The following is a 16,608-nucleotide window of genomic DNA, read 5'->3' as shown; positions in this document are numbered from 1 at the left end:
TGTGCAGACCCTCCATCCTGGTTCTCATAGTTGGGCACTTCCTCTATGTCCGACAGGCGGGCCCCTGGCATCCAGTCAGAGGTGTCCCAGTGATAGGCTGCAAGAGAAAAACCATGACAGTTAATTTCCTCTAGACTGGAGTTGGCGCATGGCTGGGAAAGGAGCAAGGGAGGGACCCGACATGCAATTTTTAGCATCCAAGAGACCCTAAGAAGCTTCTTACAAGGGTCTATGGGGCCAGCCATGCTTTGGCCTGTGGAGAACAAGGCGATGGCAACTCTGACAGGTTGAGGCCCGGTTGCTGCAGAGCCTCACACTCAGCCATGCCGTGAGATGAAGAGCGAGGGCACGCCAAGGAGACAGTTCCAGGACCCCGAGCACTGTCCCCACTCCCTCTTCCTAGTCACATGCTATTGCAGAGCGAGACTGGCAACGTGCTTGCAGAGAGGTCCATCAGCTGTGCTGTGGACCACAGGAGGCAGGAAGGTGTGCAGGCAAATGGGTGAAACACACGCACAGAGGATAAGGCTAGGAGGGGAATGCTGTTGGAGCTTTCACCTCCAATACTGAGCGCACGAGACACCTGAGACATGCAAAATTCAGATCAGGGCAGAGGGACAGGAACAGGGTAAGAATGAACTCAGCAATTCAAAACACACAAATAAAAGTTATGCTAGGTTTGCGGCACAGTCACCTCGGTTGTAGTTCTGTCCTTGGTCCATGACAGACACTGTTTAAATACAAAGTGAAAAGTAAAACTGAAAATCCAAACCACATGAAGAGGGATAAAACAGAACATTTGAAATGACTTTAAAAAACATGCTCCTAAAGGCCTATGGGCTATGAATAAGTTTAGCCTTTTTTATTTCTTCCCATTGTTACTTAGGAAAAAAACAAAGCAAAACAAAACAGATAAATCACATTTATGCCAGGCCCTGATTTTATTAAGTTGCTAATAAAAGTTACCTGGTTGAAATAAGTATCCGTAATATTGCAGCTCTGAATGATTTCTTAAGGATTCCCAGCTCATAGTAGGAGCTCAATGAACACATGTTGAATATAAAGGTAAATTTAGTATTAATCTGGATGGCAACTAATTGGGTGCTCTTCTCCTGAAAGGAATTTTATAAAGAGAGTACCCCACATTTTTAAAAAATAAATTATGAACTAGGTTTTTTTTTTTTTTCCAGAATTGTAAAACAGATCCATAGAGAAATACCCCACATCTCATCAGAAACCAGCTGTTCATTGCCACTCTGTGGCCAATCCATTAAAATCACTCCTAGTCCAAAGTAACATGGAAGCAAAATTTCAAGAAATGCTATGGAAGAAAAAAAGTAAATACCTTCATTCTCTATAGTGTCAACTACATTGTTGACAAGCTGAATGACAGTCACTATGGAGGCTTGTGGTCAGGAAAAGAAGATCGGAGGGAGGGGAAGGACAGCTTCAGGTTAGTTGTGTATTTTAAACACGCCTTAACTTATTTTAACAACAACAACAACAACAACAACAACAACAATGAAAGTGCAGCATGCAAACACCCAAAGCCTCCCCACAATCTGTTAGGGAGTGTATCAGTGGACATCTTTATCTAGAGGGTCCCGGGATTTGTGGAATGGAAGAGAAATGGCAGCAAATCCAAGGCTAGTCCTCCTGAAAGGCAGGATCGGTCATGATTGCTGGGTCATAAACTCACCCCTCATGACTTAGCAAAATCAATTTAGGAAGGCAGCGGCTCATCAAGCTCATGCTAATTTCTCATTAGCAACTCCCAAAGGCTTTCAGAGGAAGACCTCACTATTCCCGGGAATAATTATTTGTTGGTCAGTCATGCTGCTCTGAACCAAATGCCAGTGATAGAGGATAACCTTTGCAGGGCTGATGGCTTCACGGTCACATAATGCCACTGACGGCCCAGAACGACCCAAGGCCTAGCTTCCACCAGTAAGGTGTGGACAGAAGTCAGCATTTGGCCTCTCAGATAGTTAGAATAGAGAAGGAGATATCTGTGGTCTATATGGGTTGCCTTAATGCTCAGTACAACAGCTTGTGGAGAGGTGATCAGGCTTAAAACCAGTTTGATGAAAGTTCCTAACACCACCTGCCTCATTTGGGACCAACTTGGAATGTTAAGCATAAAAAGGCAAGAGTGTGATCCTCAGGGTGCACACAGCAGAGCCCAGGAGAACAGTTAACCAGGCATCATTGTTGGATCTGCTGCCTGGAGTCTGGACTGTCTACGTTCTTAGGTGCTTCTATATAAAGTGCAAACTAGCCACAGCTTTTCTTCTGGCGAGGGAGGAGGAAAAGAGGATACATGAAGGCATACAGATCTGGGGGTGTGTCTTTGACCTTCCGATAATGGTCAGAAAAAATCCACTGTTACACGATTTGTCGTCCCAGTAGACAGACACACTGAAGGCATCTGCACTTCTCAGAAGTGCCAGCATTTGAAAGTGGTGATGAAAATAGGCTCTTTTACTTCCATGATTGCTTCTATGGTCTTGGAGCTCACCTGTTTCTGTATTTGCATTGGAGGCAAGGGCTATGCATTTTTCATTTTGTACTCTGGGTAAAGGACTCAGCACATGGAAAAAATTCAGCAAGGATTTATAGATTGAATGATTACGTAAATTAATAAGTATCCATTTGTTGCTAGTTGCTGACAAATGGGAAAATGACCTAAGGTAAGGCTGCTTGTCTCTGTGGATGACTGTTTGAAATTATTCTTGGTTTACTCAGCGCATTGAAAACACTCACTGTTTTATGACTGTTCCTGCTTCCCTCCCCTGCCCTGGGGAGAACAACCCATCCTCCGAAGCTGGTTCCTCAGCTCAGAAAACCCAGTCCAGCATTAGCACCCTCTCCATAAGCATAAGTTCACGGGAGGTAGACGTAGCAGCTTTGGAGTGTCAACAAAGTCTATGAACCATGAAAAATTGCATGCAACATTTTGGGTGTATGTGCATTTTTCTAAGGAGCTGCCTCATAGTTTTAAATAAATTCTCCAAAAGCCCATAACCCAAATGATTATAAGGGGGATTCAATTGAACGAAGATTCCACTGGTTCTATTAGAAGGTTTTTGTCTCTGAACTAATTTCTAATGATGGGGATGTTGGATATACAGTGAAGAGGGAAGAGATCATTGGTAAAAGAAAAAAAGAAATAAATTACTCTGTCTGCTAGAGAATATCATTTGGGATGAAGTAGTTCCACCACGAACCAAATCAAAGAGGACTCACTACTGGAGGCCCAGGGTAACTTCATCAACCCCTGATACAGATCTCTGGGCCTGCCCACAGTGAGAGCTCAACGGGGGCTCCTTTGGCAATGACATCCAACAATGCAGTAAACCAGGAACCTGGTGAACATGCTCAAAAGCCCATGAACAGGTGGAGAAACAAAGCCAGTCACACCACCCTCCTCCCAACTACCGTCTTTCAGAACAGGAAGCAGAACCCACCCACTCTGAACAAATCTGATGACTTCTTACCATTGTCGTCACCAGAATCTGACTGGAAGGAGCTGAGGGACTGAACTTCAGAGTTGCTGCCTTTATTACTACCTGCAAAGCAGGTCACTTCTCCCGGGTCATCAACCGCTTTGTCTGCGTGGACAGCCAAAGAGAAAGCAGAAATTACACTGATTACCTTGTGCCTATTTCCTCCTGCCCACCACCCTCCCAGCTAGTTCACTTCTCGAGGCTCTTTCATTTGCTTAGAGAAAATAATTTAGCTCCACAATAGAAAATTGATTGTGCCATTGGGGGCAAAGGTCTGTCAATCAAGTGATTTACATTATGGATTTGAAACCCTTAGCCTATAATAAATGAGCTTCCAAACAGCTGACAGCCAAAAGTAGCTGTTCCTTCCTCAAACTGAAGCAACTGAGTGAAGAGTAAAGGGAGGATGAAGTGGCTGCATTGCTCTTTGCCATTCAGAGTTAATTTACATGATTTACATGAACTGATGAGGTGTCAACACCAGGTTAAATGAGATTACTTTTAAAATAGGGGTATAAATATTTTATAGGCGAGAATGCCTTTACATTTATCCTAACTTCCTTCTCTGGACAGTGAGTGGAGTTTTCAGCTTTGCCTTCTAGAGGGCAGTGTTGTATCATTTTTGGGAGTGACCATGTTCTACACCCTGTGTCAGGTAGGAGGGCTGGCAGTGGTGTGGATATGCCCTTATCCATATATGTCCTCCTTCTTTACTGTACAAAGACAGCCAGAAACACGCAGATGCACGTGCGTGTGCGTGCACGCGCACGCACACCCACACCCACACCCACACCAGGGCTACTTTCTTATTTGATGGACTAAAGGAAGCAATAAAAACAGCCTGTATCTTGAGGTTGTCAAATGCAAAATGAATTAGTAGCCCAGAAACTGTCTCACCAGCTAACTCTGCCTTGCTTAACGAAGAAGGAAATGTATTCGATACAACTCCACAAGACTTTGGGGGGAAATGTGAGTTTTGGCCTGAAGTGAATTCTGGAAATAAAGCTGTCACATCAGGAAGGGAGGAGGGCAGTGATCACCAGGAAGAGCTGCAAATCATCATGTAACGCAATGGTACAAAGAGATGCAGACTTGTGATTAAGGGAACATTTGTTCCTCTCTGTGGCCACAGAAATCACGTTTCTTCCAAAAAGGGCGATGTCAGGAACAGGCATGGTGGCTCTGCATCTGCTGTCAGAGGCTGAGGCCACAGGAGTTGGCTAAACAACTGATATAAGTGGAGAGATATGCCAGGGAGACACTCACCTCCTAACAGCCACATTGCAGAAAATATGAGGATGAGCTTCAAAAAAGCACAAGGTGTGCACAAGCTTAACCCTGAACACAAGGAAGGAAATGACAAACAATCCACTCTGGTGAATGAAGTGCTGAGCATAAAACTCCTTTCTCCACTCCTTCATTTATTCAACTCCCCCCTTTCTTATTGCTAAATAAAAAAGAACCTATTAGCTATTGGATTGGCAAGATTATAGTAAAGTCTAACTCAACAGATAATTTGAGAGTGAATATATTTATGACTGAAATTCAAGAGCAACTGCTTAAAATACATGTGTCTACAGAAAGATGGAATCAGCAGATAGCATGTTGGGGCAGCACTAGAATAGAAAGAATTCATCCTTGGCCCTCTGCTATCACCAAGAAATCCTCTTCCTCTAATACCACTCTCTTTCCTTCCTACCAAAGCTCCCAAGAACAGTGCTGGTAAGAGCACAGGTTTTAATCCTGACTTCTCCTTTTGCTAGTTAGGTGCCCTCAGGTGAGTATTTCACCCATTGAATGGAGTTTTTTCCTCCACGGAATGATGGCCTGGTAATGGTACCAACATGGGGGCACTGTGATGGTTTAAGGAGATGATGCAACACACAGCAGTGTGCTTCACATTCACCTGCTGCCCTGACTTTCTCATCAAACCTCTTGGTTCTCAACCGTTGCATTCTGGCTTCTGCCTTGATGGCTCTACTGAGAGGCACTTGAGATGCTAAGACTCCTCTCATCATCAAGCTCACTCTACATCTATTTTAGCCTGTGTCCTCCTTGGCAGTTTCACAGTAGTCAATACTGATGACCTTACTGACATTCTCTTGGCTTCTGGACAGGGGCCATTTCCTTTTCCCTTTTCTTTCTTTGTTGGGAAGTGTTTGTCTCCTTGCCTGGCTCCTCCCCTTCTGCCCAAAGCCCACATGTAGTCGTCTACAGGGTTCTTTTGGAGGCCTGGTTTGACCATCCTCTCTGTTCTTGTTCCCTTGGTGAGTTCACCCTCCTACAGAGTCCACCATCCTACATGCAGATGTCATTCAAACTTTCACTTCTAACCTTGACCTCTCACCTGAACAACAGAGGCAGACATCTCTCGGGTAACGCTTTATGTGTCCTCTACACCGAGCTTCTTCCTGTTCCTGAGAGGCCATCTCCAAAGTGTCCTACTGAAATCTTATTCATATCAGTAGGAATACTCCCTTCCTCCATGAAGAAAATCTTTATCTCCCTGGCTGCCCATGGTCTCTAGTTCCATCTGAAACCTTCCTGCACCCTGCTTCTCCCTCAACATATGCCACAGTACTATAACCATAGCCTTCCATAGCCTTCTAGGACACAGCTACTACTGGGATATAAAGCCATTTGTCCTGATGAAGTTATAGGTTACAGCAAAGATTCCTTTAGTCTCCTTGTGATGGATACTAACAGCAGGGAAAACAATCTCTCACATAGACGTTCACAGAGACTACCTAAGTTGCTCTCTGCTTTCTTCCCTCTTTGGGAAGAAAGCCTGTTCAATTTCTTCTCCTAGGATCAGCCAGAGCCAGCTTTAAAAAATGTGAATTAGATCATGCCAGTCACTTAGTTAAAAACCTGCAATAGTGTTGCTGTTAAAATGCAAGCACCAACTGCACCGACCTCCTCTGTGCTCTTCTACACACCAAGCTTCTTCCCATCCCAGGACTTTTGCACCTGTGGCTCTTCCCTGTGCCTAGAATGTTGCTGTATGAGGCCAAGTGAAGGGGCAAACACCACCATCTGGCTCAGACCACCTTTCTGCCTTGTGGATCCCCCTCTTGTTTCATGGTCTCTACATTCCAGCCAAGAAGAAATGACTTGCTTTTCTTCTGATCACATGGGTCCCCCCTACAGTGGAATATCCTCCTTTCCCCAGACTCTTTAACTCATCACAGTCCAACTGAAGTGCCCCTCTGCTTCTCTCAAGTCTTCATTCTAAGACTGGGAATACTCTCTTCTTTCAACCTTCCAGAGTGCACTTCTGGACATCACTGACGTGGCTTTTTGCACTTTGTACATAGGCCAAGAAACACACACTATTATAATTTATACACAATAACTAGTCTACTTTCTTCTTTTCTTTTGCACTTTGACCAGTGGCCCGCTATTGTGAGAAGAGGATGGGTTTTGGAGCCTGGAAGACTTGGGTTGGGGTACTGATTTCCTCTAACTAGCAGCTGCCTGACCTTGGGCTCATGATGTTACCCTCTCTGAGCTTCATTTCTCCCATCTGAAAATGGGAATCGGAACCAGGACAGTTTTCCAGAGCCTGTGTGAACACTCCACTCCAGCATGTCATAGCGAATGCTCTGCCCACAAGGTCTCTCTCCCTTCCCTTAGCGTCCTCGCACAACGCCCCCTGCAGGTTCCCTGTAAGCACAGAGGGGTGAGCATTACCACTTCCTACTCACTCTCAGTTCCCGCGTCCCAGCCACTTTTCCGGATGGAGTCGCAGTCGGAGCGGCAGGGTGACACGGCAGGGAGGTTGGGGGCCACGCTGCACACGACCACGCCCCGCCGGGCTGTCAGGATGCGGGGCGACTCGGGGTGAAACGTGGTCATCTCCTGGTGCTCGCCTCCCAGCCCGTCCACGATCTTATCCAGGTTGCTCCTGGAGTCGCTCTGGAAGCAGGGTGTGTAGGCCATGGGGCGCACGGGGACCTGCGGGGGCCCCACCTCCTGGTAGACATTACGGCCGTCCCCGCTGCCGCGCAGGTTCCGGAACGGGATGCCGTTGCTCTTGTTGAGCAGGGCGGCGGTGGCCGGGTCCTGCACTAGCGTGATGTTGTTGCGGGAGTAGTTCTTGCGGAAGACCTTCTTGCGGAAGACGATGAAGAGGACCACCAGGATGAAGATGACGAAGAGGACCACGGCGATGCCGATGAGCTCCTCCTTCCCCACGTAGGAGTGGCCAGCCTGGATATTGGGCACCACCACGGGGCGCAGCCCGCAGTACTGGCCCACGTAGCCTGGCGTGCAGTTGCAGAGGAAGGAGCCGAACACGTTCACGCAGGAGCCTCCGTTCTCACACTCCTCTCGTTCGCACTCATTGATGTCCTCCTCACACCTGCGGCGACACAGAAGCCCCTCCCCACCGTCAGGACCTGTGCACACACGATGGGATACTGGAGCTCGAGAAAACACAGACATCTTTAAAAGAAAATGATGCACCTAAAGGGTACAGATGAAGCAGGACAAAGATGGTTGGTGGGGGGTGGGGGGGAGGGGAAACTAATTTAGGCATTTATATGGCCACTGTGGTCCCCAAATCGTCACTTTGCGTTAAGGTGTTCCTTCCAACCCAATCTCTCCCAGGTCTTCCTTTCCTACCTGGGTTGGGGAAAGGAACAGACTGAGGTGGGAGAGGAGAGGAGGAGAAAGAGAAAGAATAACAGATGCTATTGAAAAGGTACTGGTCTCCAAATCCGCGGGAGGAGATGCATCAGAATTTAAAATTGTGCAATTTTAGCAAGGACATGCAGCACATATCTTTCACATTATGTAAAATACTCCTCCCCCTCACAGAAACTGGTGCTGGCCGTAGTATCCCATAATCAAAAATACCAGTGTTTCTGCAGTGAAACATATGGATATTCACACTAAATGAGAGAAATAAAGAGTAGAAAGAGCCTCAGAACAGTTTTGAACAGGTTTTGCCACCCAATTAGTTTGCCACTAACATACTCCAAACCCTTTAAGTTCGCAGAGCTTTTGGGATTGTAGAATTGCAGACAAAGAGCTGTGAATCTACATATTGGTTATAGGTTTTCCCCCAGAGGAAAGTCTTTGGTTCTGACATTTTCCTCTAATGGCTACGGTAATTTTTGGTCCCTTTGGGAAGCTGGGGGATGCAGGGGGTGGGTGGGTGGAGGGTTACATGTCTTCAACATTCTGTGCTTATGTTAAAGGCTAATACTCATGTAGATTTTTAGGAAAAATGACTAAAGCATTCTAATGAAAAATAATTAAATCAATTTTATTCTCTTTAAAGCAATCCATGGCTCACTTTGAGCATAATTATAAGGCAAGTGTTTCAGTCTTATTCTTTCTTAGCTTAATAATATTTGAGAACATAGACCTTCTTTTTCACTTTTCTCTATTTCAGCAATTGTTCTGATATGTTCATTTAAAAGGTCCGATCACCTATATTTTTGGTAATCTACCTTTTAAAATGTACCCAAATGTCCCTAATTTGAACAGATAGAGGTGAGGTCAGCTGGAAATTAGTCAGAATCACAGAGTATTTAAAAATAAATGCCGCTTTATTACTTTAAATTACATCCAGCGATTCAAAGTCAGCTAAGTATTTCCTGGTAAAGTCCTCGGGAGATTTGCTCTAATGAATACATAAGACTGATCTGTAATTAGAATATCACTTGCCTGAGATTACATATATATACTTCTAAAACGATCAAGGATGGCTGAAAGTGGCATTTTACTAGGAATTTAAAATGGTCTCTTTCCTTTTGGCAAACATTTAATTTATTTATTTCTTAGGGAAAGAAAGGTTTGCAAAGGGAAGGTAAGTTTCAGTTTCTCAGAATGATCAAAAAACAATAGGCAGTAGAGTCCAGTTAATGGATTCTGCGGAAATGGGTAGTGTGTCTGCCTCAGAATAATAATAGAAACATTAGGTGGCCTAGATGACTTTCTTTTCTCCTAGTTACAGACTACATAGTAATCATACACAATTTTGAAGATACAGGGAAACATGAAGTAGAAAATATGAATTACTCATGACCCTACTACCCAGAGATAATTCCTATTAACATTTTAGTCACCTGTAAGCACTCCTTATATGTCTCGTGCAGATGTTAACCCTTTGCCTTTACTATTAGTGGCAAATATTTTATCCTCGTTAATTGCTTACTGCTTTGTTGTAGCAATAAAGAACAATGTAGAGAAAGACACTTATATAATCTCACTTACGTGACTCCAGTGAGCCCAGCTTTACAATTGCAGATGAAAGTGTTTCCTATTGGATCGCAGGATCCTCCATTCCGGCAGGGGTTTGGGAAGCAGGCTGTAATCTCAGATTCACAGTTTCTTCCCGTAAACTGTGAGAGACAGGTACACTGATAGCCTGGGGAAACAGAGGACCTCATGAGCCACGGATGCCCCTGCTAGGGCTGAGTGCTTGGACTCAGCTATAATATGTCCTCCTAATTCTTTGTTGAACTGTATCATAGGAAGGGCGCAAATTCCAAAGGTGGTTAGCAAATTGATTGCTTGAAACATCTTGCCACTAAAATGCCAAGTTGCAGTTTGGATTTCCTGCTAGCCCACAAAAATTCACCTAATTAACCACATACACGAATGCTAGTGAGAATTGTAAGACTTTCCCAAGGGACAGATTTCAAGAGCGGAATCCAAGATGGGGAGGAAGATGTTTTCTCCCTGACACTATTACTGCACAAGGCAGATGCTTCCAGATAGGAGTGGTTTACTATTGATACCATGCTACCTCCTTTCCTGAGTCACTGTCCTATCTCCTGTGCTCTTTCTCCTTAGCCAAGTACTGAAATCCCACCTGGAGAGGGAATGAGGGGAGAGCAGGTAAAATGATATTTGTCAACTCAAATGAACCCCAGATTGGCAAAGGCACAGGGAAATGGAAAGAATTCCAGCCTTTGCCCAGCTCCCCTGGTCTGATCCTGATTTTTGCATTTTTTTCACTTTCTCCCCTCATAAACCCATCATGCAGAAATTGCTAGTAATATAATATCCTCACTACAGAGAATATGAAATATCAGATGTGGAAAGAGGCATTATCGACCTCTCGAGATGCATTATCTCTCGAGATGGAAGGGATGAATAACCAGTAAGGGTGTTCTTTCTTCCCTCCTTTAAAAAAAAAAAACCATAAGATTTGTTTTTTTAAATTACAGGTATACATGCACATAGTAAAGAGGAAGGTAGTTCTACAAGTTTTATTTTGTCCACCAGCAGTCTTCCCTCCCATTTACACTTCCTCCAAAGTAACCTGGGTGTTCCTTTTCGTATTTCAATATTTCCTTCCATAGTAGTTGACTATTTTGTGATTATTTTAGTGTTAGGCATTTTCTATTAGTTTTCCACTATGCTTTTTTTATTCAAACCTTTAGCCTCACCACATAGAAATACCTCTTGTGCTGACCCAATCTCACAATATATTGTAGTATTGTAATTTTGGTTAAGTCAATGATCAGTGTTTGCATTATGATGACAATGAAATGCTATTTGCAGCTAAGTCCTGTAGTAAGCTCGATTATATTTTTATATTCATGCATAACTTGTTTCCCCTAGAGTTAAAAAATATCCAGTGTTTTCGCTTGCTTATTTCTGAATATTGATTGTTGATTTAACTAGAAACTCTTCATCAATCAGGTCTCTCTGAGTTTAGTTGTCTCTGCTTCCTTGTATTTTCATCCCCTGAATTAGTCTCTCCTGAGGCCCTCTGACTGGCTCCACCCTGAATGTTGCCCTCTGGCCCTGCTTTCCTGCTCTCCCATGTTGGATCTGGTGAGTCCTGTATCACCTGTCTGCCTATTTCTTGGTTTACTCTCTCATTTCACTAGAACACATTCCACAGTTACTTCCTCCAAAAGGGCTTATAGGAAGGAAATCTGGTGACACTTTGCATAGCTGAACATGTCTTTACCTCACCCTGACACCTCTTTGACAGTTAGGTTGTGTAAAAAATTATAAGCAATCCCTCCATGTTGCTTTTGAGAAATCCAAAGTCATTTTGGTTCTTGGAGTTTGTATGTAATTTCCCCCCCCCCCTTTAACATCTTGGAGGATCTGTTTGCTTCCAATTTTCTGAGATTTTGCAGGGATGTACTTTATATGAGTTTATTTTCAGCCAATACTGGGTACTCAGTGGGCTCTTGCAATCTGGAAATTTTTGTGTTTTCACTTTGGGAAAATTTCTTTTATTACTTTGTTTGTAATTTATTTTCCTTTGTTTTCTCTATTCTGTTTTTATGGAACTTCTATTTTTTGGATCTCAGATCTCCTGGACCTTCCTCTAATTTTATTTTTTCTCTCTTATATTACATCTCTGTGAGGTTTTGCTTTACTTTTTGTGAGAGTTTCTTATCTCCTTCACTTTTATTGAGATTTTCATTAATTTGTCATTTTCCAAGAACTTTTTTTGTGCACTGAGTTTTTATTTTATTTTTTTTCACGCGTAACATCCTGCTTCTAGGCTGTGGTTACAGTATCTTCTCTTATCTGTCTGAGGATATTAATAATACTTTTATGAAGTTTTCTCCCTGCAGTTTTTTCCAAGTTGCTTTTCTCTGTTTCTTTGTTTTGGTCTCTGTGATATTTGATTTTATGTGTCAACTTGGGTAGCCTATTGATAGCCAGATATTTGGTCAAACACTAGTCTAGATGTTGCAATGAAGGTATTTGGGTATTTGTGGATGTTATCAATTTATTTATTTATTTCTATTTTTAGCTGTCAGTCTCATTGGGTATGATAAAATTTATAATCAGTTACCTTTAAATGAAATATATTACTCTCCATAATTTGGGTGGGCCTCATTATTCAGTTCAAGGACTTATGAAGAAAGAATCCTGCCTCAAGACTGTAACATGGAAGACATTTTACCCGAATTTCCCGCCTGCTGGCTTACTCTGCAGATTTTGAATTCAAGACTGAAAAATCAACTCTTACATGAATTTTCAACCAGCCAGCCTGCTCACACAATCACGAGCCAATTCTTTGAAATCAGTGTCTCTCTACATTTATGTATGTGCACATGCTCATGTATATACACAAATGGTCTCTGCCTTATGATTGTTCAACTTATGATTTTTTGACTTTATGAAGGTGTGAAAGCAATATATATTCCATAGAAATGTGTTTCAGGTAGGCTAGGCTAAGCTATAATGTTCGGTAGGTTAGGTGTATTAGATGCATTTTTTACTTACGATATTTCCAACTTATGACGAGTTTATTGAGATATAACCCCATCATAAGTTGAGGAGTAGCTGCATATATCTCCTATTGCTTCTGCTTCTCTGAAGAACTCTAATACATTTTCTGTCTTCCACATGAGAGGATTTCTTTACTTGTAACCATTGCTTATTAGTTCGCATTGAAGAGTATAGCAATAGAAAACTAGAAATCTGTTGAGAAGCTCTGAGCACATTAATGGGGCTCAGCAACTGTGAAACTGAGTCAGTAGCTTTGGCATGGTCATTTTCCCTAGTAACGGCTCATCTTATCATCTGCTCAGAGGGAAGGTAAAGGCCTGGTTTCTAACACTGGGAGGTTGGATGGTGGCAGAGGAGGGGTGGTTGTGAGTCTCAGCATCCAATGAGCACATCATATTTACTTTAACCCCTGTATAGCACAGTGTCTGGCATGCTCCAGACCTGAGACCCTGCATTTCAACATCACCACACATAGCATTGGGGGAGTGATTGCCTGCTTGTGCAGAAGAAGGGTAGGAATCCAGATTGAATCCTGACTGCCTCTAAACCGTTTTGAGCAATTCTTATTTTAAGCTCTTTTCCCCATCTCTTCCCCTTCAGAAGTAACTGGTGCCTCCAGTTCCTGAGTCTTTGGGGATTCAGTCCCCTGAGTTTTTCGGAATTCAGTCCCTTGTACCAGCTGGAATCCAGGTCTCTAAGAGCTTCTTTTCTTTCTTTCTTCCTTACTACCTGTCTCTCTGCCTTCCACCTCCAAACTTGTGTTGGTGTTGTCTACTTCCCCATTCTCCTCACTTCTATGGGCTTATGACTCATATAAAAATAACTTTACTTCCATAGTAGTGGGGTTGCAACAGCAAGCTGCCACCCTTACCCTGAAGTGGCCAAAAAGGCTTTCCCCATACCTAAGACCTTTTGTAAGTACTGCAAGGAATCATTCTCACTCTTACTGGAAGGGCTCTTGGGCTTCTCCTCTTCCAAATTTGTCAGTGACTGATGCTGGGATTATATAGCTTGATCGCTATAGATACAAGATAGTTAGAAATGTGTGGTTTGAAATGGCATATGGTCTCATGGATGTTTTGCTGAATCCCCATTACAGATAACTCCCATGTACAGAAGGAAGAATGATTGTGTGTGTGTGTGTTCATAGGTTCACACAGAGAAAATCTTATCTTCAAGAGGCAGGTGCAGGAACCAAGAGAGAAATCTATTTATTTCCAAGTGGAGGAGACTACGGAGCCCCAGCCTTCCTGGCTACAAGAAACACAGAGGGTAAGAGACTGAGGCTCAGAGAGAGACACACACATATTAGAAAAAGAATGCCCTTAAATGCAAAGCCAAGGAAAGGCCAAGGAGCTCCTAAGGAAAGGCCACTGTTGATGCCAGTTATGTCTACAGAAGGCCAGCCTGAGGTCTCTGGGTAGAGGCAGAAGTCTGAGGTATGCTGGCTTGAAGTTATGCTGATTTGGGAAATTGCTCACCTTAATAGAATTGAAAATTGTTGAAGGCAGCTGCGATTGGGAAAAATGCTTCTTTGTGTCACCTGGCTAGTCGTTGGCTATGATGGCATGCCTTTAGACAAAGAGTAACTTGTGAGGAGGAATTAGATTCTTTTTTAGACTCTAATCTTAGGCAACCACAGTACAGGACCCTGAAAAGCACATCAATGATGAGGAGGAAAGTCAGGAATGGGGGGAGTCCAAGGCAAGGTAGATAAACTCAGCAAAAACTCCCTCTCCAGCTCCTCTTTGGCAAGTGTTTGACAGCTTCTTAAATAAAACTATATCAGAAGCACATGGGGGCAGGAGAGGGCTGTCCAGATCTAAGGGACATTTAAATCACTATCATGGAAACTGGATTCTAACTCAGGTCATGGGACTGATTTTTGATCTGATGGCAGAGAAGCAATTTGATGTCTCTGTGCCTTGGAAAATCAGAATTTAAAATAAGAAACTACCTCTAGAGCACTATTTTACTCACACACAGTTCCTTCCGAATTTTGTCATTTTCATCATCTTCTGTGGAATATCTAGCACTACTTGATGCAGCAGCCAGCTTGACTGATGAACATATCCACACTGACTGAGTGCCTAAGTCATAGATGGTGGTGTGGCTGGTGCCAGCTCATACAGGGTCCCAAGAGGTGACTGTTAAATATTCAGGAATTTGGCAGGTCAGTTGTTAAACCACGGGTAGCCTGACATCAGCCATGGTGGAAGTACTTACACCGCAGTCACCAGCAAATGCTACAAATCAGGGCTTTTATTTTTAGAGAACTGGTTTACCAGTTCTCCCCTGGAATAGGGACTATGGCAAGCACTGAGGATACAAAGACAGAAAAACTCCATTTAGAAGCATGCTATAGAAGAGGCAACTGAGGTACAGAGAAGCTGATCGCTTTGTCATGGTCACGAAGTTGGTGTGGATTTGAACACAGGCAGTCTGGCTTCTGAGTCCTGAACTGTATTTCTAACAACTACACTTCACTACCCTCTCTGTTTATCAGAAAGAGCGGCAAACTGTCTAGGATCTTATGATTGCAAACCCTTGGGGCATAGGAGGCAGAGTCATTTGGAAGAAATCTTGCTTTTATAACTTTAAATTTGGAGGAGTTTTATGTTAACACAATGAGAGGGAAAAGCCATTGGAATTTTTAAAAAGTGGTCAGATTAGTTTGTTTTTTTAATGAAAGAAGAGTGATATCTATTGTTCAGTCTCTGTGAAAAGGCTTGTTTATGAAAATTAACCTGTTCTCACAAAATATTATTTATAATCTCATTATCCTGGTATGAGCCCTATTATTAATAATTCAAAAAATATCAGTAATGATTATTATCATTCGTTAGTAGCCATAATGATACTAAGTAGTCTAATGCTTTAGTGTTTTTAAATCACTTTCAGTCATTCTATGAAGGATCACAATGATCCTATGAAGGAAAAAGAACAGGCCTCATTAACATCTCAACTCCCAGGGGTGCTGGAGAGGTTAAGCTGTTTGTTCAAGAACATATAGTCGGCCGGGTGTGGTGGCTCATGCCTGTAATGCCAGCACTTTGGGAGGCTGAGGCAGGCGGATCACCTGAGGTCGGAAGTTTGAGACCAGCCTGACCAATATGGTGAAACCCCATCTCCACTAAAGATACAAAATTAGCCAGGCATAATGGTGCATGCCTGTAATCCCAGCTACTTGGGAGGCCGAGGCAGGAGAATCGCTTGAACCCAGGAGGCGGAGGTTGTGGTGAGCCGAGATCACGCCATTGCACTTCAGCCTGAGCAACAAGAGCGAAACTCCGTCTCAACATACGTTAGTAAGAGACTGAGTTTAAACTTGACTCTAGGCTTTCTGATTCTCAAATCTTTCTACAAGACTGTATTAGAACTTGTCACTGAGTCTGAGCTCATTAGTTTGTAGGGATAAGAAAGAAGAGCTTGTGGTTACTTCCCATCAGTCTCCGGGAAGCAGCTAAGATATGGTGAGATGGACAATTTTAGACACTCCTTCTGGGAATTCAATCATCATTAAATAATAAAGATAATAGAATAAAAAGTTTCTACTCTTCCCAAGCATTACCATATGTTGCTATAAAACACAGATAAGGTGAACAAAATTCTAAGAGATATCTAGGCATTTATTGATCACAAATAATATTTAACACTTTTGTAAATGTGAAAGAAAAATATCAATGGTTAATCTCAATGTATTCTTAAAAAGTTGATTTTTTTTTCTTGTTCAGAGGGGAGAATATCAAATAAGGAAATAATTCACAAGAATAATAGCTTATCACGTGATGTGAAAAATTCTAAGAACTTTCTGTGTATTCTATCTCATTTAATTCTTACAACAACCATATGCCATAAGTATTGTTATTGTAGTTATTTT

At 42.8% G+C, this 16,608-nt stretch overlaps 1 protein-coding gene across 1 annotated transcript in view; it reads right to left on the bottom strand.

The window, feature by feature from the left end:
• FAT3 (FAT atypical cadherin 3) overlaps window positions 1-16,608 on the bottom strand; it is a 566,847-nt gene that overhangs the window by 6,993 nt on the left and 543,246 nt on the right. Inside the window, exons 22-24 of the mRNA XM_011995004.1 lie at window positions 9,732-9,885; window positions 7,214-7,869; window positions 3,498-3,611 (exon numbers count right to left, since the gene is read on the bottom strand). Coding sequence (XP_011850394.1) covers window positions 3,498-3,611; window positions 7,214-7,869; window positions 9,732-9,885 — 924 coding nt within the window. The remainder of the gene's footprint in view (window positions 1-3,497; window positions 3,612-7,213; window positions 7,870-9,731; window positions 9,886-16,608) is intronic.

Source organism: Mandrillus leucophaeus, unplaced genomic scaffold (assembly GCF_000951045.1).
Source record: "Mandrillus leucophaeus isolate KB7577 unplaced genomic scaffold, Mleu.le_1.0 Scaffold465, whole genome shotgun sequence".
Classification (NCBI taxonomy): domain Eukaryota; kingdom Metazoa; phylum Chordata; class Mammalia; order Primates; family Cercopithecidae; genus Mandrillus; species Mandrillus leucophaeus.
The sequence above is the reverse complement of the archived record's forward strand: the minus strand, read 5'-3'. Positions and strand labels throughout refer to the sequence as shown.